Below are 25,171 nucleotides of genomic sequence, written 5' to 3' on the forward strand. Positions count from 1 at the left end.
TCCGGCAATTCCCAAACAAAAAACTGGTTGTTGTGTTTGGGCCCCGCTAAGCTGCATAGCTTTCGAATTCACCATACCCTGAATCTTGAATTGTCAACTCAATCGGCCAACATCTATATCGTTTCATCATCACTTCCCGAGCCATAGACATCTACATTTTTGATTATACCTCTTACTACTCCTTTCACCAATCTATATATTGAGATTTACGCATGAGCTTGATATTATAACCTGCAACGATGGTCCGTTTAACATTGAACCAAACGACCCATGAAGAATGGCTGGCACAGAACTCGGTTCTGTCCTCGAGCTTGAGCTCAAGCACACCTCAGAACCAACCAGATGCAGATGATACGACTTTCTTTAGTTGTGACGAAGAATCTATTCATGGGTCGGAGCTACAAAATAGATCCCCATGCGCGGTTAAACCCTCCTCTATGGAAGAGAAGGATGAAGAAACCGACGAAGAAAACGAGACGAATATTCTACCGGCAGACACCGACGATAACATCTTAACTGAGGAGCTTCAGGCACCCCTGACACCCCGTGTGCAGCGTAAAGACGATTCAGAAGACGAAGATTATTCAGAGGACGAAGATGTCATCTTTGGATCTCGGAGGGCTCCGCTTGTCCTAGGTACTAGGACTCCCTCCCAGACACAGATACCGATTGCTGTTGATGAGGATAGCGACGACAATAATAACGATAACGACGACGACAGTGATGACGACGACGACTATCAAAACAAAAGCGAAGACAGCGACAGCTCAGAATTCATGCCTAGCCCACCTCCTCAGAAAGCTAAGACCCCTAGAACACCATTTAGTGTCAGCAGCCCTACAAAACTGAATAGAACATCATCAAAGCCCGTCCCAGCCTTCTTGCGGAGATTGCAGGGCATCCAACAAGAAGTACCGGATGACCAGGTGTTGGAAGAGATACAACCTAGCCCTCGGAAGCAAAGGCCACGCATTAGTCTGAAGAGAGATCCCAGCCTAGCAGTCGTATCTTCAGTGCCGTCCCTATCAAACGATGAGATTGATACATTAAGTAGAGAACTGGGAGATCTAGCGGTGGATGAGGACCACGTTCTTGAACAGTATGTATACATTCTTTGATTCACAAGGTTGGAGACCACGGCTAACGTACTAGAAGCACCCCGAATAGATTTAAGCGTCCTCCTAAAATCGTCCAGAGAACATCTTCGCGAATTTTCGACCTGTCTGATTCCGAGTCAGATCTAGAAATTGAAATCAAGAAGCCCTCGATACCTCCACCAGCGACCAACAAGACTTCATCCACTCCTAAGCCCAAAACAACTATGAACCCACGAGTAACATCAAAGTCTGGTAAACCACTTGCTCCGAAGACCGTAGAGCGGCTCCGCAAGAAGCAATTTGAAGAGTCAAAAGTGGAAATTTCGAATGACTATCTGAAGCTTTTGGATGACACCGTCAATGGCGGTGCCGTTGAGAGGCTAACCGCTGCTACAGGCGGAATTAAACTTGTTTGGACCAACTCTAAGCAAACCACGGCTGGAACATGTCAGACGGTCAGGTATAGTGCAGGCCTTGGCGAAGAGAGAACGTCTGCCTACTTCTCCTGCGTAATCACTTTGGAGTCCAAAGTCTGTGACGACGTCGAGCGTATCAAAGAGACACTAGCGCACGAATACACACACGCCTGCGTTGATATTCTAGAGATTGATCGCAGACAGCTCAAATCTGAGGGCCCACATGGAAGGTTGTTCAAAACCTGGGCTAAGAAAGTTGGGAAGGCTATGAATATCGAGACACCCGACACCTGCCACAATCATGAGATCAACTACAAATTCGAGTATCAGTGTACACTGTGCGATCGAATCTATAAAGCACATAGCCGAAAGCCGGCCTGGACGACATCTAAGGGCTGCGAGCTGTGTAAAGTACCACTCGTACAGATCAAGCCGGTACCTCGAACTGCTAAGGGTCCTACGCCCTACCAAACCTTTCAGAAGGAAACATTCGCAAAGTTGAAGCAGGAGCTTCCGTCTGGTACACCATTTAGTCTCGCAAAAATGCAGAAAGAGGTGAATAGACTTTGGAAAGAGGAGAAATCGAGGAACAAGCCTGGAACGGCAGCTGCTGATGAAAGCCCCATAAAAAAGGTCGGGGGTATAATTGACATAGGGTCCGACTCTGATGAAAACGAAACGAGCATGGCGAGGTTTGAAAAGCTTGTCATCACGATTGATGATTAAGGTTTTACGAGTCATTTCATTAGTTGCATATTCCAAAATTTAGTTACCAGCATGCATGTATGTGGAGTTTTCGGTTGAAGGATTTAGCGCTAGAGCATTTAGTTAACAATTAATCCGTCGTTCAAACATATTCTCACTCTCCTTCTTGCATTCTAGTTTGGACTCGCAAACTCTTATCATAGATTTCCAATGGCGAAATATCAGGCGTCAGAACAGATAACCTTTATCTACAAATATTTGCCTCGGTAGCAAGTCATGGTTCCTTAAACCTATCCCGTGAATTCGATGACGATTGTAGAGGAACAACAGCTCTTTAAATTTACAATTTAGCTGGCAAGCTTTGACCTCACATATCCTTTGCTAAATTTTTACAGTTGCGCCTATGAATAAGCTAGACAGTCAACCCTTCTGGAGATGAACATAGCTCTAAGTTTTAGGTATTGAGCATTTGCGTAATTTATATACCTAATAGATAACATTAAATACAGCTCGCCGCTTCTATAGCTTCAAAACGACCGAGGGAATTCAGGCGGCGGATTATCCGGCGGGGGCCAGGAATCGAATCCTCTCCCCTCTTCCTTAACATTTATATTATCCCTCTCCGACCACTCACCATCCACCTCCTCTAACTTCTCCAAAGCAAGCTTCAACATCGAAATCACAGACTTCCGCTCCCACGCATTAATCCTTTTAACAGCATCAGGATGTTGAGCTTTATACTCTCTCAAATCCTTCTGACCATAACTACTCCCCACCAACCCTCCGAGTGCATAACTGGTGAACCCGAAAAAACTAAACGTCATAAAGTTCCTCATAAACGAAGGTCTTACGCCCGGTGGGAAGTTTGTTATAATTTCTTCCCTTCCGTCGGGAAAACGTATTGTTGCTCCTTTCCCTTGCATTGCTCGGAGATTTCGAAATGCGAGGCGCCTACGACGGAGCGAGAGGACTGCGGCTCCCAGACCTAGGAATAGTCCGATTGAGGCTCCGGTTTGGGTGTATCCTCTGGTTTTCCTGCGGCATTCGAGCATGATTTCTCGGTCTTCGTATGAAAGGCCCCTACTATAGATGGTTATAGTTTTAGTTCTAAATATCACATACATAGTATATATATGTTACATAGCTCGGGTAGGGTTTTGAATTTTTGGGAGGTGGGGGGATCCTACTCAGGCCCATCCGCGTGGGTTAAAGTCAAGTTATTCAATGCTCTTTGGGCATTTTTATCTTTGGTCGCTCGCGCCGCCGCCGTAGATAGGAATTCGAAAAAGTCTCCGCGGTTTGGTACCATGATGATATTTGAAGGGAGGAAGGGAGGAAGGAATTGGATGTATCAATGTTGGGTTCTTGTTTGGATTGCAATGTATGTCCCTACATTTGAGGATGTTGGGGGATTTAATATTTGAAGGAAGGTGGTCACGTCGTCGTCAGCCCTGCAGACAACCATGATAAAATAGCATTATTCTCGCTTGCGGGCGCCCGCCCGTTGAACCGAGGCCGCTTTTTGTGTGGAGATACCCGACGTCATTCGAAAACCGTATTTGAACTTATTTCATTCTAGCTTACTATCTCTAGCACGAAAGTACTAGTTTTTTGGTTTTGGACTCAAACTTGGGCCACCTGGTTCTTGTATCTCAGACCATACGGACCCAACTCAAATTGTTTTATTTAATTTTTCGATTATTTTTTCCGGAAAGAAAATGTCTTCACTGAAGGAAATCTACAAGACCTACATTCAAGCAATAAACGACCGCAACTGGGCTCTCGTCATAAGCTTAGTCCACCCTACGGTTATCTGGAACCAAAAGCCTTACCCGGCGGAAAAATATGTCACGTTGATGACTCGAGCTACAGATCCTGCTCCGGATTTAAAATTCCATATAGATATTTTAGTAGCCGACGATACTGGAGACGAGCAAATGGTTTCGGCACGGTTATTGATTAAAGGTACGCCAGAGAAAGAGTTTCTGGGATTTAGACCGACCGGGGAGAGTGTAGAAGTTGTGGAGCATGTGTTTTATAGGTTTGTGGAGGGGAAGATAAAGGAGGTGAAGACGGTGATTGATATAGAGGGGTTGAGGGATCAAATGGTGTACGATAAATCGTTTTGAAGAAGTTCAACTCCTTGGTCGGTGGTTCATTGGTGTTGGGAGCCGTGATTATTGAACGTTTGGACGGGGGGTTATGAAGGCAGTATTCTGCTAGTTGATTGTTGAATGATTGACTGTTGAGGTTCGGTCCCTGTGTGAAGATAATATCAAGCACACTCTCTGGATACGATATTGGTGTATAACAAATAAAACTGGAAATTGAAAGAATGTCCCAAATGCTGACTGTAATAGTGAATATCCATAACTATAGCCTTCGCGTCTAACCAAATACTCCATTATCGCTATCCTTATTCCTCCTCATTCACGAACAATCCAAAATCATGGATGTTGAAAGTTTTGACACCCTGTTCGATGATATCTAGCAGGTTCTTCAATGGTTGGCCGGCATTCTCGGGTGTCCAAACATAATCCGCTGGGATACCCTTCTCGGCTTCATAACCAGGAGGGCAGATGGTGGTTTCTGCAGCAGCCTCTTGGAGAGAATGTGGCATATTGGCCGTAATGACAATATCCGTCTTCTGCTTCTCGAGTCTAATGATGACTACTGCGAGAGCGACAAATTGGGATTCATGCCCAACTCGGTCGCGACGGTTTTCGACGTATGGAGTCGTCAGAAGCATGGCATAAGCGGGGATGCCACTAGTAAATAATTTAAAAATAGTTAATTTGGAGGCCTATGTCGAAATGAAGTTATCGGGTTCGGAATAACATACTCTAATTGCGGAGCCTCTCCGGCATCTAGTCTCCAGCTCTTCCAGATCTTATAAGGGCTTTCCTCGAAGATATCTGAGAGGTGAAAGATGACAGCTTCTTCGTCATTTTCCTTTTCAACTCTTTCGTTGAGTTCGAAGATCAAGGTCGCAAGACCGGTTATATCGATGAAGCATTCCTGGTTATCTGGTACTTGGCGGATGTTGCTATATTACGAGGTAGAAATATTCGTTTCCGCCGAGGAAGGGGTGTACGAGGTTGGTTAAATTGTTCCCAGTAATTTTTTTTGGTTTTTCATCTTGAACTTTTTGCGAAAAGAGGAGTTCGAAGCCAAAGGAGGGGGTTTCAAATGATTGAGCAGGCGCGCGCGGAATGAATGAATGTGGTGCTTGATCTTTGGGGACCGAAGCTTTAGAACGCGGAAGCTTAAGCAATTTGGCGGGGGAGATGGTGGGGTCTTTTTTTATTGAATTACAAACCTGAGATCGGTCCAAGCGGTTGGAACATTGGCGGTGATGGAGCCGCCGAAGAGTTCTTTTTCAGAGAAGCTGAGGGATTGCATCTTGGGTCCTTTTGGGATTCCTTTTGTACGTCTTGAGAAGATGTCTGGTATTGAACGATCGTACAAATGCAATTGACGATGGTGTTTGAATGTGATGGTGATGATGAATTTTTGGTGGGTTGGGTTTTGATATCGAGTTCAATTGAGAGGCGACTTCTCGGCCGACTTTAAGTAGGCCGGATTTGGATCCTGCGAAAACCAACACCAGACTAACAGGCCGTCAACGGTGTCAACAGGATCTAGATGAATATTCTATACGGGAATAAGCTGACTAATTAACTAATTATGAAACAGACGAAAAGGATTCAGGCCTACCTTATTGGCGAGATCTTGTAATTCTATGGTACCTGCAGTTGCTTGTGAGTCAAGTTGGGTGAGAGGATCCATTTTGGATTGTGTAAGCAGGTTGGTGACAATGCAATGTTGCAATGCAAGATTCATTAACTCGAAAGATATTATATTTTCAGAATAATAGGTAGACACTAAGTACTTAAGGAGATAGAATAGAAGGTGTAAATAGTGATATACATAGCTGAATACCTTCCAGCAGATCAATTAATTAAGTGCTTCTTGCATATGACTCTAATTACAAGACAGCGTGAGCAGTCTGGCAAGCTGGTACATCTACCCAGGCACTTCCTGAAATTATAAACCCAACGCCATGCATACACAGTGTATCGATATCATGAAATGCCTTTTTTGGCCATTGACTAATAAATACTCATATAATATAATATGAAAGTCATGTTAGATCCTTGAGTTCATATTAAGATCCTCTAGAAGTTAGAGACCTGAGCAAAATATAAGCAAAGCTGACCATGAAGCGTATACCCAATCAGCCCTAAATGAGGAGTACCGGTATGAGTCGAGTTCTTTCTCTCAGCATACCATATCGTACCATACCATCGATGCATCTCCATCTCCAAACTTACAAAGCAAGTGGTCGATACATGTATTTGTAGCTAACCTGAGCTCTTTCTCTATCTATACTCCAAGAAATATAATAGCAATATAATGAGCCTCGGACGGTGGTCACAAACCCAACGACATGTATAAGTCTATCCATTCTCATGTTGTCTCGTCGTTCTCATGTAGCATCGATTCAGATATTTGCTGACGTATGTCGCGTAGGTCATCCCACCACCGCCCATCTGTCCACCAGACCCTACGCGGCCGCGGGCAGACTGGCATTACTGGATGTTGTCGAAATATCCTGGTTGTGGCCTGTACTATTGAGGCCCAGTGCAACGAGGGAGAAGAAGAAAAGAGCGCTAGAGCTCTCGATGTGCATCGATTCAAAGCCACCATTCCACCCTTGCAAGAAGAGCGCAGTGGCTTCGTACTTACGTACGTTATAGTGCTAACTAGTTTGTCGAAGAGCTCAATCGGGTCAATTCGTGACGATACGAACAAAACTAGTAGTTCTCCTGCGAAAGGCGTTGTTTGAGGCTCCCTGACTAAGATTCGTCTCGTCCAAACATCGAAACAGTCAAGCTCAAGCTCCAGATGAGCTAGCCCGATGCAGGTGCAGGCTAAATTGTGTTAAGTTACCTACCTTACACACTTACATGATGTACCTCGAGGATCCGATTCTTATAATAAGCTTGCGGCTTAGACGGTTTCGGTTCCAGCGATGATGACGGCATGCAGCCTCTAGAAGGCGCGGATGGAAATTGCATTTCGAAAAACCGATTCAATAGCGAAAATTTCAGAGTTTAAGCCTCGAGCCTGGCCGTCTTTTCGCTAGGAGCAAGAGAAGAACCGCCTTGGGAAGGTGCCAATGTCGCCCAATCAACGTTAGGTCGCGGCTTGCGGAGACCAGGGATTGATTTATGCGAAATGCTGGATTAGACCTGCAGGCGATGCCGTGGATGCATAGGTACACATAGGACAATCCAGGCGAATTGCATCATTGGACAGGAGCATGCCCTTGATGGATGAACTCGAAGAAAAGATCCAACTTAGTCTTGAAGTTCAGTTCGTATAAACGGGTTTGATGCTAAGATAGCCCGATCAACTACCTAAAGTAAGTACTTACGTACCATACCTATCCTTATCAGACCGAATCAGATCAGATCAGATCAATGCCATTCCTGCCCTCGAAAGAAAAAAAAAAAAAAAAAAAAAAAGCATGGCCATATTATCGTACCTAAACTAGGGAAGTATACCTTGCATGGCCGACGACGATCAAGGACGACCACTGGTAGGGACAGCCTGGCGGGCGTGGACTGTCGGGGCGTGGCCACATCCTTCATATCAACTACATGATACCGTACACCTTGCATCCCGGTGTTAACGTTATATAATATACTTCCTTAGTTAGTTATTCGTGCGCAGCGCAGTGACAGCGGCCAGCTCTGCCCTCCGATGCACCGCTTCCTTTCCCATTTCTAACCTGGCCAACCAACCAGTACAGTACGTTGCTTGCCCGCTCACTCGCTTGCTTCCCACCCAAACACCCCAAACACCCCAAGCACACCCATCGGGACCCAAACTAATTTGGTCGGATTGTAAGTACCTCTCGTCCTGTCTCGCTATCTACACCCTACAAACATCCCGGCCACACAAGCCTGGAATATCATTCCTCTTCCCCACGGTGATGCCTCGATCGTTCGGGGGATTGTGAATGGCAGAGCTACCTCCTGCCATCGATCGCTTTCACATTCTTCTTATTTAATTCGCCCCTCCAGTCCGCCCTTATCTCTTCTGACGATTCGCCGTTAACCTTGTTTGGAACCTCATAGCATCGTTCATGTTGAGTTAGCTTCGACACTTTAGATCTCTTGATATTCGTTCGACTATCGGCGCTTCCACTGCTTTCTTTTCTTAATCCGTACGAATTCCGGGTTCTTTCACTACCGACCATCTATAATCCTAATTACAATAATCATCAGAGCTCGCTTCCATCAACAGGTAAGCTTAAACAAACGTCTCGGAAGTTCCTTTATCCGCTTTGCTTCGTCTTGTGTCCCGTCCAAGGGAGTCACGCGAAAACAGGATCCAGGTGCATACACAAGCAAAAGTGCAGGTGCCTCAACTTCAGAACATCATCTCGAGACTTGAAGCTGCTGAGCTACCAGCCTTTTAATCTGCGGATTTTTGCTTTGTGTTCCCTTGCGAAGTAGCTATTGGATGGGTATGCTGACTGTCGAACCATAGGTCACACGGACCAGCCAATTTGACACCCTCTTTCTGATATCTGCTCTACCGCCGCCACACCGCGAACTGCTCCCCCAAATCAGAACCGTACATACGAAGCCCGACTCCTTCTCGTTATCCGTAGATTAATACAAAAATGTCGTCCGAAGTCGAGGATCGGCCAACACGGTTGGACCGTGTTGATTTACCTCGGCGTGCACGACCCAGATCCCACTCACCAGCATTACCAGAACGTTTCAAGATAGCTACCGAAGATGATCTCAAAGATGTGACATTATCTGCTAGAGGTGGAAACTTTAGCATGCATCAGTCTGTCTTTCAGATGATTCAAGCCGCTGGTTCGAAAGCCGATTTTCACAGGTTCGATTCTGATATTGACGAAGAAGCGGAGGAAGAGGATAGTGGTGATGAAGAAACAAAACAAAGGAAGATGGCAAAGAACTTTGTTGTTAAAGAAGGCTTGGAAAGTGCAAATAAGGAACGCACCCAAGCTGTTACAGACCCTGAAAAGCATGATACCGCAGCTTCAAAGCGGCTCAGCGAGAGTAAATTCCTACCTAGGAACATAATAAAATCAATACAACAGAAACGCCATGATAAGAAATCGAAGCATACGTCAAGTTCAGCAACTTCGACTACCCCTTCTGCTTCCGAGGATATCAGTTCATCGACAGAGCTGCCTTCTAGCGAAGGATCATCCATCCTCCCGTCCGTTTCACGATCACCGGCAGGCGAGGTCCCTAGTTTAGCACAGTCAACGGTGACCGCTACTAACTCGGCCATGGAGGCTACCCAGGAAGTTGGAGGCGAAGATGTATTATTCCCTGAGTTTTCGATCTCCCCAACTGCGCTCTCGGAGAAAGTTAAAGTCATCTTTAACCTTCCAGAATTGGAGGAGGTGAAATCCGGTATGATAGAGCTACATTTCTAGAGATGAAGTCTGCAAACTGATTTTTATAACCTAGAATACCCTTGTTGGCTGCTTAAAACCGTTCTCCTTCAAGGGTATATCTACCTTACGGATCGTCATATTTGCTTCTTCGCTTATATGCCGAAGCATCAGGTATGTTTTACTCCTAGAGTGTCTCTTACAGACATCTAATAATTTAAATAGGACGCCGTCCTAAAATCAGGACATTTCTATAAACGCGGCCGGAAGAATCCCCGTTACGGCCGGTATTGGTTTACTTTGAAAGGAGACGTTCTCTCCTATTACGCGGATGCTTCGGATCTTTACTTCCCGAGCGGTAATATTGACCTTCGCTATGCGATACATGCCTATGTCGATGAAGGAAGCAAAGATCATTCTTTTGCACTCGTCACCAATTCTAGAAAGTACGAATTCAAAGCAGACTCCGCGACAAGCGCTGCCGAATGGACCAAGGCCTTAGAAAAAGTAATCTTTCGGATTCACAATGATGGCGATAGTGTTAAGGTTGTCATTCCTATTGAGAATGTACTTGAGATCGAGAAAAGTCCTGTCATCGAGTTCGCAGAGACCTTCAAGTTGAAGGTTGTGGCTGATGATGAGTCGTACGCTATTGACGAGGTGAGTGTGTGACCTAAGAGCGAATCCAACTGCCTGCTGACTGGCGCATCTAGTACTTTTTTTCCTTCTTTTCGTTCGGCGCCGAGGCTTTCGAGCTTATTAGGCTACTGGTGGAAGATACAACGGCCCAAAAGATTCCGGAACATCTTTTAACTCGGGGAAATTCGAAGAGAGCAAGTCTTGGCTGCTCACCGGTTCGTGAAATGGCTCCTTCATCGCCTACTGGACAGTCTATACGGCATTCGCTCGTAATGGGTATGCCCGCTTGGCCAGCTGCAACAGTTCACCTCAAGAGCCTGGACGGCCCCGTTGCGCCGTTGCTCCGAGAAGCGGTTCGAGATACTTTACTTCCCGTGCCTACATCTCCGGTGGTCGGTAGTCCCCGAACCAGCGGCGAATATGCCCGTCGAAGTTTTGACGTAACCAATCGGCGGAGCATCGACTTTTCCAGAAAAAGTATGGATAACAATGAAGCCCGGAGTTCCTCGATCGCGAGCGTTTTCAGACGAAAAACAAAGGGACGCAAGGCTTCCCCGCCTAGATCGGCGGCAGCATCCCCATCGCGAGAAATGTCATCCAGCTCATTCGTAAAGTCGATGCAGAGTGAGCCGTCGTCATTGGCTGAGTCGTCTGATGCTATCCCCATGTCATCAGAAAGTGAAGGAGAACTGGCAGCTAGCCAGTTCTTATCGAGAAGTGATGTTTTCCAACAATCATATCCCGCTGGCACCGACCCGTCTGGAATCAATAGGGGTAGGTCCCCGACGCTGAAGGATAACGCCGGTACTATCGATCCCCTTCCGGCGCCCCCGCTTAATATTCATCCGCCCTCGAGAGCCGCCACAGACTTAGGAGTTCCTGTTAACGTCCCGGAAGGATCTGTCAAGAAGATTGAATCCTCCCCGGGTGAGCTAGGTCGGCCGTCTCTAGAAGAGAGAACCTCCTCCGACAAGAGGTTTTCGTTGTCTAGTCCTAGTCTCGGAGACGTGTACAGGGTGGGATCGTATCCCATACGTTCGGCCCAGGGCATTGCCGACTGGATGAAGCGCCGATCGAAGGGGGTAGCATCTGGAGGTATGGGCTACTTCGGCAAAGTCTCAGATATGTGGACTGGTGGAAGGAAACATTATGATGACCAGGGGCCGATACCCAACGCTGACGCAGCTGGCGATGTGGATGCTGATGATGAGGATGAAGGAGCAGCTACGCCTTCTGAACGTTTCCGACAAAGATTCGCTCTTCCCGAATCAGAAAATCTTATTGCAGTTTACTTTGGCTATTTATCCCGCGTCCTGCCTTTATACGGCAAAATATATCTTGGTGATCAGCACTTCTGCTTCAGGAGTATTGTACCTGGCACTAGAACGAGGGTACGTATGCATCTAGAACTCGTGCTTCCGTTGATGTTTTTCAAACTACTAACATGTTAATCGTTAAGATGATTCTGCCACTTCGCGACATTGAGAACGTCGATAAGGAGAAAGGGTTCCGATTCAGTTACCACGGGCTTGTCGTGACCATTCGCGGCCACGAAGAGCTCTTCTTTGAGTTTGCGGGTCTAGAAAACCGGGATGACTGCGGAAGCACGTTGGCGAAAGCTATAGATAACTCTCGGCAAATGCGCGAGAGCCAGTTGATTACTGCTGAACAAAAGGCGAACGCAGAGATCGCGAAGAAGGAGCATGATATGCTACAGGAGGCCAGGTTAGAGGCAGGACATCTAGAGCACGAGATGAAACTTCCGCATACAACGAACGAAGTGGCTCAGGGCCATGGCATGGATGTGCCGCCAATAGTATTTGACGATCCGCACACATCTATCATCCACTTCAAGCCTAGCGAGCCTTTAAGATTCACTTGTTTGACAATCGGCTCACGAGGTGACGTCCAACCTTATATTGCTCTTTGCAAGGGTCTCATGAAGGAAGGCCACAAAGCAAGAATCGCAACCCACGCTGAATTCAAAGATTGGGTGGAGAGTCATGGTATCGAGTTTCGAGAAGTTGCTGGCGACCCTGCTGAATTGATGAGAATATGTGTCGAAAATGGTATGTTTACGATTTCCTTCCTCAAGGAAGCGGCAGGGAAATTCCGAACATGGATCGACGATCTTCTTAGTTCAGCATGGGCCGCTTGTCAGGATTCCGATGTCCTTATTGAGAGCCCCAGTGCGATGGCTGGTATCCATGTCGCCGAAGCGATGAAGATCCCCTATTTCCGTGCTTTTACGATGCCCTGGACTCGAACTCGAGCATACCCTCATGCTTTTGCTGTCCCTGACCACAAAATGGGAGGTGCATATAACTACTTTTCTTACATCATGTTCGACAATGTATTCTGGAAAGCTATCGCCAGCCAGGTCAACAGATGGCGAAAGAAGGAGCTTCATCTTAAAAGCACTAGTCTCGATAAGATGCAACCAAACAAGGTCCCATTTTTGTATAACTTCAGTCCTCACGTCGTTATCCCTCCTCTGGACTTTAGTGATTGGATCAGAGTCACGGGATACTGGTTTTTGGACGAGAGTCAATCAAACTTCGAACCGTCACCGGAAATGATTGAATTTATGCGCAAGGCAAGGGAGGACGGGAAGCCTATTGTTTATATCGGCTTTGGGTCAATTGTCGTGGCTGATCCTCAGGCACTCACACAAACTGTTGTAGATGCCGTTGTAAAGGCTGAAGTTAGGTGCCTGCTCTCCAAAGGGTGGTCCGATAGATTGGGGAGAAAGGACGCCAGTACTCCTGAGATACCTCTCCCTGACTGTATTCTTCCAATCAAGGCGACCCCTCACGACTGGCTTTTCAAGCATATCGACGCTGCAGTACATCATGGTGGCGCCGGTACGACAGGTGCAAGCTTGAGAGCTGGTCTTCCTACAGTTATTAGCCCGTTCTTCGGGGATCAATTTTTCTTTGGTGGAAGAGTAGAGGATCTCGGAGTTGGTGTCTGTTTAAAGAAATTAAACGTCAAGACATTAGCCGAAGCTATGTGGCTAGCTACAAACAGCAATCGTATGATTACAAAAGCTCGGGTCTTGGGCGAACAAATTCGATCAGTAAGTTCATCAACCAACCAGCAAACCAGCCAACATTCCTTAGGCAAAATGCTAATAGATTCGGATAGGAGGATGGAGTACAAACGGCTATTCAAGCCATTTACCGAGATATGGAATATGCAAAATCTCTCATCAAGAACCCACAGCAAGAGGCATCCGATTCTGCGGAGGAGTCTTGGACCTTTGTCAATCGTGATGAGGATGACGCAGATATTGCGCGAAGAAACTCGATAAAAGATACTAATTCAGACGATAGCAGCAGCAAGATTACTGGGGCGTCGACGCCGTAATGATAAAGATGATCAAAAAGGCAAGACAATCATCTATGATAATCAGGGTATAATCAAAAAGACATTGTATTTGGGGTTTTCGTTTAGATTTGGGGTTCGAGCGTGGGACTCTGCTTCGTTTTCTCTCTTTTGTTCCGCCCTCTTTGTCCCCTTTTTCCCTTTTCTTTTGGAGCCTTTCTTCTTTCACTTCTTTGTACGAGGGGATTTGTTTATGATAGACACTGGCTTGGGCATTCTAATCACCGTGGTTTCTCAAAGGAAGGGTTTCATTGGCGTCCAGTGTGTATGTTGTATGTATGTGTGTCCCAGCATTTCAATCGTTCTTCCTGTTAGAACAGCGACTTTCCACGCAGGTGTTCTCATGTTTTCGGATCACTCCCCGCTCAATCCTAGTAATGTTAATGCTAGACCGGGTACTTCAGATGGTGTCTATAGGGGTTTTTTATGCTTTTGTTTGTAAATTTAGCGTGCGGATATACGATATATGGAGGGACGTTTCGTTTGGTATTATATTGCACCAGTAGACATCTTGGCCTGGTAATCGATAGGCCAGCTTGTTCCAACAAGAGATACAAAACTGCCGTATAGAACAATTTCCGTGAAATGCAGTTAACGACTCTGTCCTTGGAGTTATTTGTATCATGATCGTCTCGTGGCCCCTCCATGTGATATCTGCTCGGCATTTGCTAGGGCTGGATGCTACACCGGCCCCGGCGTAGTCTCAGTCCCTCGGCTGGAACCAGCAGGCAAGCAAGATGACCCGCGTTTGGCGGCTGCAGCCGCAACTTCACAACAACACCAACGACAAACATCTGCCTCATCAATCCAGCACATCGGAATCACACCCGGCGACTCCTATCAAGACTTCTGCCCACAAACTTTGTAATTTCATCGTAGAAAGTCGTTCGTTCCTTTGCATGGCCACGGTTCTCGCCTGCTATGAGTTAATCCGCTCCCAAACGCCTTTCTGCAACCTATCATTTCTGTCCGAACTGTCGGAACTGCGCGACGAGGGAGGATACCCGATAACGTGATATATTTCAGGGTTTCCCTCCCTTAGACGTTAACAGACAGAACCCAACCCCCCTTTTGGATTCTAATTCACCTCCAACCATCTATAAATTGGGGTACACGTCGAATCCGGGCGGTCTATAGCACATGTCGTCCTACCCGTCGACGAATCTCCGGGTCCAGATTCTCCGGGATGAGCGATCTAGGACGCGGACAAACTCGATCGATCCTGCGGAGGCCGAAAAGGAAGAACCAATCGATCCCTTAACGGCGGCATGTCGCGCTCGTTACGCGCAGTTCGAGAAGACCATTGCCGCTATCTTTCCTAGCGGGCGGCCATGTTGCGCTACAGAACTGACAGTGCATGAGTTGCTGGGGATAGAAGAACCGAATGATGGCGAGGTCGATACCTTGCTACCAAATGGAGTATCAAAAGATGGAGAAAAATCTACGCCGGTTATCAGGGCGCGAAGAGCTGAGGAAGATGATGACTATGATATGGACGAAGAGGAAGATGAAGCGCCGCCGCCACCCGTGCAGAAACCAAGATCGCCAATCCCACCTACGATTCAGATATCTTCCCCGGACCGTACAAAGTCACCTTCTGGGAAGGACAGTGCTACCGTCACCCGGGAGAAGCTTGAAGCCGATAAGAAGGCCGCGGAAGATGCTGCCAAGCTCTCATTTTCGACAATGTTCTACACATTGGAGAGTGATAGGGATGCCATGCTGGAACAGCAAAAGCTAGACGAGTCAGATCGGCAAGTTAATGCTGAAGCGAATGCGCAGGGTGCGCCTGGAAAGCTTAGCAATGCGAACTTGGGAGCCTCAAGCTTGACACTCAAGCATTTGATTGCCAGGATTGATGCGAAGCGAGAACGTGTAGCTGTGTCGGACATGGAATTGCGAAATTTGATGTCTGAAGTGAAAAAGAATCGGTCGAAATGGGCAAGTGAAGACAAAGTTGGTCAAGAAGAACTATACGAAGCTGCCGAGAAGGTTGTACTTGAGCTTCGCGCCCAGACAGAGCACTCGACGGCATTCCTTAATAGGGTGAACAAGCGTGAAGCCCCCGATTACTTTAATAGTAAGTTTCTGTCCTCTAAACGGGTGTTATATAGTCCCTAACGAAGAACCAGTTATCAAACAACCTATGGACCTCGGAACCGTTATGAAGAAGCTCAAACAGCTGGCCTACAAGAGCAAAAGGGAATTCATTGATGATGTGAATCTCATATGGCAGAACTGCCTACAGTATAATGCAGATCCGAAGCACTATTTACGAAAACACGCCATCGCGATGCAGAAGATGACGCAAAATCTCATTCCCTTGATCCCCGACATTACGATTCGTGATAGAGCAGAGGTTGAAGCCGAAGAAGCAGGTGCACATGATCAGGATGCTGATGCCGAGAGCGACGATGGTAAGGAGTTGGTGTGCAAGTCATGAGCTGGGGAAGTACGTACGCTAATTGTGCGATAAAAACAAAAGAACCTATAATGTCGTCCCGAATGAATCGGAAGGCTCCCGGAACTAGCAAATCTAAGAAGGGAGGAGCAAAGCCCGTACGGACTGAGAGCACCCCTGAGGCCAAACCTCCGACCCTCAATATACAGGGTGTTCCAGATATTAAAGCTAGGGATAGTCCCGTTCCAGGACATATATTGGCAGAGACGAGTGGTCTTGGCTCTCAGAACGGGTTTGGAAGCCCTGCACTGGCACACACGCCCAGTAATGGTATCATATCAACTTTGGATCTCGACCCCACGATTGAGAAGTATGAAGTTGATGATGACCTTGACCCTGAGTACAAGATTTGGAAAACTATGACGAAGAAAGCTAGAGCCCGGGCAGCAGTAAGTGAATTTATAACACAGGATGATGGTGAAGTGAGGCTTATTATGATTTTCAGAGCGAGAGGCATAAGCTCTTCCGTGGAACCAAGATAAACCTTGACGAACCGGCCTTAATACGAACGCGAGCTGGTATGGGCCGTTACATAAGGTCCGAACTCTCCCACGGAGACAAGGACGCTGCTACGAAGGATATCAAGGCACCGCTTGCCGTCGCAGTCGAGGAGCACGCTGAAGAAGAAGATGAATTGTTGCCCAATTATTATAAGATTCTCGACGGTGTTCCAGAATTACCATATAATTTGCAGTGGCTGGGTGACGATGAGGATGAAATTGACCGGTACAACGATAACTTGTAAGTCGCGTAACTTCGCCGCCTATAGGAAGAAAAACCTAACAACTTTCAGGCGTCTGGCTCCAAAGGGGGGATTTACACAACCCCCGACAGGTCTGGCGAGAAATATGGATTCGAATATGAAAATGATGCAGGATACGCGAAAAATATGCCATAAGATCGGTGTCATCAAACAAATGCAGGTCCAAACTCAGGTATACAACAACCAGTTCGCTAAATACGATCCTCAAGAGTTTGTTGAGAAGGAGCCGGAAGATTTTTTGATCTCTGAAGATGGGCCAGTCTACTCCGAGGATATCAACAGGGTCGCGTTTCAACGCTCCATCGCCAAGGTATTCTATCATGCCGGATTCGAGGATTTCCAGCCCACGGCATTTGACCTTGTGACCGACATTGCTACCAGCTTTTTTAAGAAGATGGGCCAGACAATAATGTTGTATTCGGAAGCTGTTCTTCCAACAGGGCGATTTGCACCAGATGTAAGAAGTACCTTCATCAGCCGTCCTGCTTCAGCTGTTAACATAACTTAGGACATCCTCCTCCACACCTTAGCTGAAAATGGCCTTGAAATCGAGTCGCTCGAGAGCTATATCAGAGACGACGTGGAACGCCTAGGAGGCAAGCTGTCACAATTGAACGACCGCATGCGTGCCCATTTGGCTGACCTTCTAGTGAGCTTCTTATCCGTTTCTATTAACACATGGCCGTTACTAATACATTATATAGCGACCCGCTTTGAACGATGTCGAGAACCCTGAAGCTGCTGAGGAAGATATGAGACACTTTGTCAACGGTGATTTCACGGACGATATCGGGGACGACTACTACGGCTTCAAGGATCTTGGATTGGAAAGGGAGTTTGGAATGTCCATCTCTTCCGGGCTTATGCGAGTCCTTCAGACCCGGATTAACAGCAACTACCAAACTCAAAGCGCAATGTATGATGGTGAACTCTCTCAGCTCCTAAATTATCAGGTTTACTAACATGATACAGTAACCCTGCTGTTCCCCATACGGAGTACAAGGCACCTCCACCTTTCGAGCCTCTCTCCCGCGAGATCCTCAAAGACCAAATTGGGCTTGTTCAAAACTTCTTCCTGGCAAAACTCCATGCGAACAGCGACGAGCCGCTTATCGAGGACGAAGATCTCCCAATCAAACAAAGAGCTCCGAAGCCAAGGCTACCACCTACCGTATGTCACTTGTGCCCATCAACTCTCATATCTTTAGACCAACGCTAATTTTTCATAGGGCAAAATTACTACCCCACGAAAACGGGCAGTCTCGGGGCAGGGCGGGAACTCCAAGAAAAAGAAGCGCCCAAACCCACCTCCCCCCGTGGCTACAAAGCCTCCTCCAGCAGGTTCCACTGCTATCATCGCACCCACTGCAACACCCCCATTATCAGAAGAAAATAATAGTGGAAGCGTTCAGAAATTTGAAGAAAAGGATATGGATAATACTCCCGGAATGATGAGTCCTGAATCCATCATGGCAGTGTGATTGATTCCAAGACAAAACTCGTTTCATTTTGTGCTTTATGTTTGGGGTTCTTATGATTTTCTCTCTCTTATTGATTACTTACTAATTTAGCTAGGTTATGGGATGTACAAAAAAAGTCACTATACCCGGTTGTGCACATACTAATATTCAAGTTCAATTCTTTCACTCTCTTATCACTAACTCCTTTCATTTCCATTCTTCTGTACCCTTTTAAACAGATAACTGTCAATATTCATTCCCGGTCCTCTTTTCCGCATCAAGACTGTTTCTAGTCGTTAGCGCATTTTTTCAATCATTCAGGCCGTTATTTATTTCTCTAGTTCAGTCTTTTCTGTCCTTGACGGTTCACAACAGCTGGCCGCTCAACTGTTTCATCGTTTTAAAAATTTCGCAATATTGGTTTTGCTTTGGAGCTTGTCTTGGCTTATATTGGGATTGGTGGGATGGTCCTTTTACTTTTCTTGTCAGGCTCTGGATAGTATATGTTTCGGACTTTTTTGTAGTGTGATTAGATCAATGTGGGAGTGAACTGAATGGAAAGGCAAATAACAACAACCGGAGATACCCCGAATTGCAGTTGATGCGTATTGTGATGATCTAAGTCCATATATATATATATATATACTTAATCTTCTAGAATTCTATATATGTCTAAGTTCAAGTGTTTGGGCATCCGGTAACACTTAGGGATTAATTCTGCAGGATCCGATTATCGTCTTCATCTTCGCCTTCGTCGTCATCTTGACTCCTCCTCGGGCTTGAATTCTGACTCTCCTGTTCCGCTTCTCTACTTCTTTCCTCACTCCTCCCAACGTTATGTAGGGCTGTAAACATGACTAAAAGACTCAAATCATATCCAGCCTTCAATCCACCGCTGATCACAAAGCTTACCCAAAACAAGCCAGTGCCACCCATAATTCCCGTCACAAACGGGCCGGCAGACTGACTTAGCGTCTTCGTCACTGTAACAATACCCATCACAGCTGTTCTTTCCGACGGTTTCATCACGGCAGACAGGAATGCAGACCGCGGAGCTTGATCCATCGACCCCAGTAGTGACCTTATTATCAGGAAAAAGACAGCGGGGTAGACGGACGGGAACGCAGGTATTAAGCATAGACATATAGCAGACGGGAGGTGTGTGAATACCATGGTTTTTATTAACCCTATCCTGCGGGCTACGGCTGAAGCTATGAGATTTCCTGCGGAGCTTACGAGGTTTGTAGTAAAAAAAAGAGTCCCGAGAGCTCCTGGCGGGAAGTTAAAGGTGTCGTGGAAGTAGAGGGTTATGAGGGAGGCGGGCATGAGTCCGCTGGCGAAGGAGTCGACGCCAAAGAGGAGACATAGCTTGACGAGAATGCCACGGGATTGTGGAGTTATGTGCGGGAAGAGGGAGGTGAGTTTTTGGAGCAGGGTGGGTTTGGGAGGGGTAGGTGGGGTGTCTGAGATTCTTTGGGAGTCTACGCCGTCCCCATCGCCGTCGACAATAGAGCCGTTATCAAGGAATGGTTGGGACTCTGGCCCGGTTTCCGCGTGAGATTTAGAGTTTTGATCTCGATCTTCACATCTAGTTGACAGCAATGATGTGATCAAGATATTTGTAATCCCCAAGGCCGAGTAGCTCAAGAATATGATCCTATAGGAGTCCAGAGGGTCCCAGCCCGAATTCTGAAGAGCTGTGACGGTCCAGCCGCAAACTAGGTTTCCTAGAGCTCTGGATAATGTCCCGAGCAGGACATACCATGCAAAGAGGTCTGCTCTTTCATCTGCATGAACAAGAGATGCAATAGTACTCTCTTCTATGGCACGGAACGGGCCAATCTCGTTCCCACTATTTCATGAGATAAAAGAGTCAAAGCTCCATCAGCGCTTGCCGCTTCTTGCAATTTTTTATCATATATCTAATACTACCGACCTCGGACTTATAACACCGACAACCGCTGTAACGACAAGTATCCAATAGCTTCCTACGAATGCAAAGACCGTGCCGCTTGCTGCTATTAATAATGCATCGAAAGCTAGCATTCTCCGGCGGCCGATTTTATCCGCAACGAGGGTCAATAGAAGGCTGACGACAACGTCCCCGAATAGGGTCAGGGACATAAATAATCCGATACCCTTGAGGGTTATGCCATGCGCCTTAAGGAATAATGCGAGGATCAGAGTGGTTTGGCCGTATGCAAAGAGACGGATGGAACGTGTGATGAGTAACAGCTTGACATCTCGTGGCGAATATAGCAGAGCTGGTATCCCTAGTTCGTGGTGTATCCGTGCGAGTGAGGTCTTCCGCTCGTGTGATGACAAAGGAGTTGACATTGTTTTCCTTTTTTTTTTTTTTTCTTGCTTCCGCTCTCCTAGCTTCACCTCTATATTTGATCCGAACTATAGCTATAGCTTCGTATCCGGGTGATGTACTTTACCGAATGCGAACGCCTAGACCGAATCTCATTCGTAGAAGGTTTCGACTCTTAGTTACCAAGCGATTATCGAGGGTCTCCGATAGATGTATTCTATATCGAAACTCATCAAAAGCGGGGAACGGAAGTGTAAGTACTGTGTAAGTAGTTTTGACGCCCGAGCTCTCATGGTAAAAGTTGCCCAGAAAAGAAGCGAGAGTTGAGCTAGGGCCATCAGGAAGGGGGGGGGTTGCATCGTTGAAGGGTTACCGCATGCAAGCCATCGGGCGAGATGCATACGCATGTCATCTTCCCTACCTAGCCAGAGATAGTTCAGATCGAAGGGATCCGAACCCATACCAGGCCTGCGTATGGTATGTATGAATTGTGACGGTATTGCATTGACGGGGCCAGCCATTGCATGGCCATCTAGGCGAAGACCGGGGTGGTCCAAGCTGAAGCAGTTGCATGTTGTGTCCAGGACATAGTACTTGGACATATCGACAGGGTTTGGTTTGTGTTGGACATGTCGTCCGGGGTTAAGACTAGCAACCGGACTGCCATCCTGTTGCTTCGGGCGAGGTAACACGAGGCACTTCAACTTGCAACGTTAATGTTAACCTGCTATCAAATATTGTCAAACCTCACCCTCAATTCAACCTCAACCCTCATCATCATCATCCTCGACAAACTTCAGACGAAATACGGCCTCTACGCCCTGGCTGGCTGCCTATTTACTCCAACCCTGGTTCCCTCCCCGGTATCTGGCGACAGAGCTGTATATACTCATCATATCATGTTTGGAGGGTGCATGGGACGTCCAATCCGCGAATCACAACCCTTCCTACGCCCCGGGTCATGCAGTGAGGACATGATATATCCCTGAACGAAAGACCTCACTCCGATCCGCCCGGGTCTCCACTTTCTACCACGCGCTGCCCACGCTACGGCAATCCAAGCACCCAGAGACCTGACTCGCCAGAAGGCAACCAGCTTTCGCGATTACTTAGCTATCCTCGGCAGGACTGTGAAGTTCATAAATGACCAATCGATCTTCCACACTTTTTCTCTATCGACCAGATCCTTCTCTCTTTCTCTCTCTTTTTTTGTTTTTATCTCTTTCATCGTTTTCTTTGTAACGAAAATCTTTCAAAGCTGCATACTTTCCTGCTTTGTTCGTTATGGATTTTGCTTCATTAGGCCTGGGAAGCCTCCCACGCCAGTCACTAGTCGAGGACACAGTCGACTATTATATTCACTTGGTCCCGACATCTACAGCTGCCGCATCGCAGAATGATGTCAAGTCTGAGCTAGAAAAACTACTTCCAGATATCCTCAAGGCAATCAAGCCTTTTACGGACGATTTTATCTGGCAGAGAGACGAGTTTAAACTTAATATTGCTGAGAATGATGGTAAGTCTCTCTCAAAGCTTGATCTTGTTCTTCCACCTTTTTTTTAAAAAAAAAAAATTGCATCCTCGAGAACTCCAAATGGTTATCTAACGGTCTCCTCCTGCTTCGGTCAGCAATCGCATGTCTTCATGGCCGGATAGAATTCGGAGAATCCATCGATGATGAGTGGTTCACAGTCTTCCTCTTGAGGGAGATCAGCAAACTGTTTCCCCAGTTGTGGATACGGTAAAATTCTCCTATCTGCCGCACTAGGCTTTTCGCGAGGGCATTTTTTCTAACTTAGTTGAACAGTGTAACTGATACGGATGGTGAATTCCTGCTTATCGAAGCAGCCCATGCACTTCCTAAATGGCTAAGTCCTGAAGTTGCGGACAACAGGGTACGAACAGGCTGTTCTTGCCTCCTTTAATTTGACATAACTTACCGGGATACTGAAAAGGTTGTCTTCTATAATTAGGTGTGGATAAGCAATGGTGCACTGCGAATTATACCTAGATCCAAAGACGAACGGGCAGCAGCCAAAGCTGGCCAGTTAAGTTCGCTGAGAGCCAAAGATGCAATCAGGTTTCTCGAAAAGTCCCAAGCCGATTTGCTTCATATACAACTCGTCGAGGAAGAAGCCTTCTACCGCATTTCAAAGTAAGACTCTTTGGTTTCCTTTCCTGATTTGTTTGGTTTATCAACAAAAAAAAAAAAAAAAAAAAAAAAAAAAATATGCATGTATGCACGGGGTTTGAAACGATTAGCTAATATCGATATAACAGCTATCCCGCTGCTCTAAACGACCATTTTCATCATGCTCGTGTTACTGTTCCTCGCACGGTAGCTAAAATCTTACATGAAAAACCGAAATTAATATCAACGATTGTCGAAGTATTCTGCCTAAGGGATCCAGTTCAATTGAAGGTTCGCCAAAACTTCCCCTTTTTTTCCCGCACCCCACCATGCGAAAAACCCAACATTTCCACTCCAACCGTGCAACCGTGGTGGGGTTCTGCAGCCCCCGAAACGCAGCCCTGACGCGTGGCTGAACAAGGTCAAGGGTTCCAGTTAAGCTAACCAGGGGTGACGGTGGCCCTTGAAACAGATATGCAACACAATGCCGACTTTCCCCCCACGAGACCCCGTTGAAATGTCTGTTCGATTCACGAAAATAACCTACGCCCAGTTGAAACAACAGGTCTTTCGTCCACCTAGGCCGTTTATCCTCCCGGGAAAGGAATCGCCTCAGTTCCCCGCGTCGGAACTGGGTATGAAGCTGACCTGCGGATTGGAACTCCTGGTCTCAGGGAACAGAAACAAGACGGAGGGCCGATTGGCCGCGGAGGCGAAGACTATTATGGATAGTCTGAACGGAGCTTCTGCGGCATCGTTGCTGCCGTCTGACGAAGATATAAAGTCCTGGAATCATCAGGTTGATTCTGAAAATTGGTTGGATGTAGACTACGAGGAGTTCGAAGCAAACATGGCCGGCACCAGTACTAGGACCCAAGGACCTTCTTCCGCACCATTTTTTGAAAAGTCAGCGTTCAGCGATAAAGAGCAGCAGGACAAGCTCAAAAAGATGGTGGAGAACTTTGAGAAGTTCATGAATGACGACTCGGCGGGGTATGGCGGGGTACGATTCGGACAACATCACGATGACAGGTTCAACAGTGATGACGACGACGATATCAACGATGATGAAGACGATATCAGCACCGATGAAGAAGACAGGGACGCTAGCTTCGATGAACGAGAGTTCTCAAAGATGATGCGAGAGATGATGGGTACGTTTATATTCAAAACATCGTTAACGTTTACTTTATGTTTTGGAGCCGCTAACGTTTCTTTTTTTTTCTTTCTTCTTTTACTACAGGCCTTCCCGCAGAATCCAACCCCCACACCCCACCAAACGAAGAAGAAGAAATCTCAGACGATGACGAAGACGAACAGTCAATACGTCAAACAATGGCCAAGATGGAACAGGAACTGGTAGCGGCCGGCGCGCTGGACCCGAACCGGCCAGGCGCAAGTGTGGATGAAGGAAGAGGTCGCACGAAGCATAAGCAACAACGTCCGCCAAGAAGCCACGATCTCGATGCCGAGCTTAATTATGAGATCGCGAGGAATATGCTCGAGAGTTTGAAGGCGCAGGGTGGAGACGCGGGACCGGCGGCTAATATGTTGCGGTCCATGGGGATGGTTATGCCCCGGGATGAGGGTGAGGATGAGGCTGAAGATGAGGTATCCGAGAAGAGGAAATAAAGAAATAAAAACAACCTATGAAGGCGACGACATATTTTAGACATTTCTTCCTCTTCTACTTCCTCTTTTTTTTATTTTTTTTTTTATTTTTCCTTTCTCCTGTTATATATACTTTTGAAGGTATCATAATTTTTAATTATTACATTTTCAGTTTTGAATTCTACTATTCTATCGATTCGCGCCACTATTGAAACGTTGTTTTTAGCTCACTTTTTTTTTTGTCCTGGTTATAAATAAATATATTTACAGACACCCGTATTTCCGTATCAAGGATACCCACGACAATATCAATCTAAAAGAACCCAATATATATAAACACCGTTGACCATCGATCCTGCTTAATTTTCAACGAATAACCCTGAAGTTCGAAGACGTAACATGTGTCTAGAACTTTTTTTTGAATTCCCCCCCCCGGGCACCCCTTGTATATACGATCATATGATCGATTTACAAAAAAAAAAAACCAGCTAGCCATGGATCAAATTTTTTTTTCGCGGAGTTTGATTTGAGGCGAGGACGGACCGAATAAACCTAAAGCTATGTATGCATGTAAGGGAGTTCGCAATTAATCCCCCATGCATGCGTGTCTTTATTTTTGATGCTCTAAACGCGGGAAATATACTTGCCGAAGCGTTTTAATACAAGACTAGGAAATATATACGTCTGGCTCCAAGACTATATATAAATAAGTATTTAAACGTACTAGCTAAAACTAC

At 46.5% G+C, this 25,171-nt stretch overlaps 9 protein-coding genes across 9 annotated transcripts; 6 read left to right on the top strand and 3 right to left on the bottom strand.

Moving 5' to 3' along the window:
- Positions 1 to 239: 239 nt before the first annotated feature.
- On the top strand, positions 240 to 2,239 carry AOL_s00054g481 (uncharacterized protein; the record flags this gene model as incomplete). Its single annotated transcript, XM_011121797.1, has 2 exons — positions 240 to 1,099; positions 1,168 to 2,239. 2 exons carry the CDS (start codon positions 240 to 242, stop codon positions 2,237 to 2,239), a joined length of 1,932 nt encoding a protein of 643 aa, XP_011120099.1.
- Positions 2,240 to 2,745: 506 nt separating this feature from the next.
- Positions 2,746 to 3,527, bottom strand: AOL_s00054g482 (uncharacterized protein; the record flags this gene model as incomplete). The annotated part of the gene is made up of 2 exons (XM_011121798.1): positions 2,746 to 3,301; positions 3,406 to 3,527. The coding sequence occupies 2 exons, from the start codon at positions 3,525 to 3,527 to the stop codon at positions 2,746 to 2,748; spliced, it is 678 nt and encodes a 225-aa protein (XP_011120100.1).
- A 409-nt stretch (positions 3,528 to 3,936) lies between these two features.
- On the top strand, positions 3,937 to 4,347 carry AOL_s00054g483 (uncharacterized protein; the record flags this gene model as incomplete). The annotated part of the gene is made up of 1 exon (XM_011121799.1): positions 3,937 to 4,347. One exon carries the CDS (start codon positions 3,937 to 3,939, stop codon positions 4,345 to 4,347), a length of 411 nt encoding a protein of 136 aa, XP_011120101.1.
- Positions 4,348 to 4,634: 287 nt separating this feature from the next.
- On the bottom strand, positions 4,635 to 5,620 carry AOL_s00054g484 (uncharacterized protein; the record flags this gene model as incomplete). The annotated part of the gene is made up of 3 exons (XM_011121800.1): positions 4,635 to 4,986; positions 5,061 to 5,264; positions 5,538 to 5,620. 3 exons carry the CDS (start codon positions 5,618 to 5,620, stop codon positions 4,635 to 4,637), a joined length of 639 nt encoding a protein of 212 aa, XP_011120102.1.
- A 3,295-nt stretch (positions 5,621 to 8,915) lies between these two features.
- AOL_s00054g485 (uncharacterized protein) lies at positions 8,916 to 13,676 on the top strand (the record flags this gene model as incomplete). Its single annotated transcript, XM_011121801.1, has 6 exons — positions 8,916 to 9,687; positions 9,745 to 9,842; positions 9,894 to 10,328; positions 10,382 to 11,698; positions 11,767 to 13,386; positions 13,455 to 13,676. 6 exons carry the CDS (start codon positions 8,916 to 8,918, stop codon positions 13,674 to 13,676), a joined length of 4,464 nt encoding a protein of 1,487 aa, XP_011120103.1.
- A 1,158-nt stretch (positions 13,677 to 14,834) lies between these two features.
- On the top strand, positions 14,835 to 18,399 carry AOL_s00054g486 (uncharacterized protein; the record flags this gene model as incomplete). Its single annotated transcript, XM_011121802.1, has 9 exons — positions 14,835 to 15,774; positions 15,827 to 16,111; positions 16,180 to 16,544; positions 16,601 to 16,896; positions 16,949 to 17,375; positions 17,427 to 17,567; positions 17,623 to 17,834; positions 17,891 to 18,089; positions 18,148 to 18,399. The coding sequence occupies 9 exons, from the start codon at positions 14,835 to 14,837 to the stop codon at positions 18,397 to 18,399; spliced, it is 3,117 nt and encodes a 1,038-aa protein (XP_011120104.1).
- Positions 18,400 to 19,089: 690 nt separating this feature from the next.
- On the bottom strand, positions 19,090 to 20,715 carry AOL_s00054g487 (uncharacterized protein; the record flags this gene model as incomplete). Its single annotated transcript, XM_011121803.1, has 2 exons — positions 19,090 to 20,230; positions 20,315 to 20,715. 2 exons carry the CDS (start codon positions 20,713 to 20,715, stop codon positions 19,090 to 19,092), a joined length of 1,542 nt encoding a protein of 513 aa, XP_011120105.1.
- A 1,261-nt stretch (positions 20,716 to 21,976) lies between these two features.
- Positions 21,977 to 22,851, top strand: AOL_s00054g488 (uncharacterized protein; the record flags this gene model as incomplete). Its single annotated transcript, XM_011121804.1, has 4 exons — positions 21,977 to 22,208; positions 22,322 to 22,433; positions 22,500 to 22,587; positions 22,666 to 22,851. The coding sequence occupies 4 exons, from the start codon at positions 21,977 to 21,979 to the stop codon at positions 22,849 to 22,851; spliced, it is 618 nt and encodes a 205-aa protein (XP_011120106.1).
- Positions 22,852 to 23,307: 456 nt separating this feature from the next.
- Positions 23,308 to 24,455, top strand: AOL_s00054g489 (uncharacterized protein; the record flags this gene model as incomplete). Its single annotated transcript, XM_011121805.1, has 2 exons — positions 23,308 to 23,977; positions 24,067 to 24,455. 2 exons carry the CDS (start codon positions 23,308 to 23,310, stop codon positions 24,453 to 24,455), a joined length of 1,059 nt encoding a protein of 352 aa, XP_011120107.1.
- Between the last annotated feature and the right edge of the window lie 716 nt (positions 24,456 to 25,171).

This window comes from Orbilia oligospora, assembly GCF_000225545.1.
Source record: "Orbilia oligospora ATCC 24927 unplaced genomic scaffold scaffold00054, whole genome shotgun sequence".
In the NCBI taxonomy this organism is placed as follows: domain Eukaryota; kingdom Fungi; phylum Ascomycota; class Orbiliomycetes; order Orbiliales; family Orbiliaceae; genus Orbilia; species Orbilia oligospora.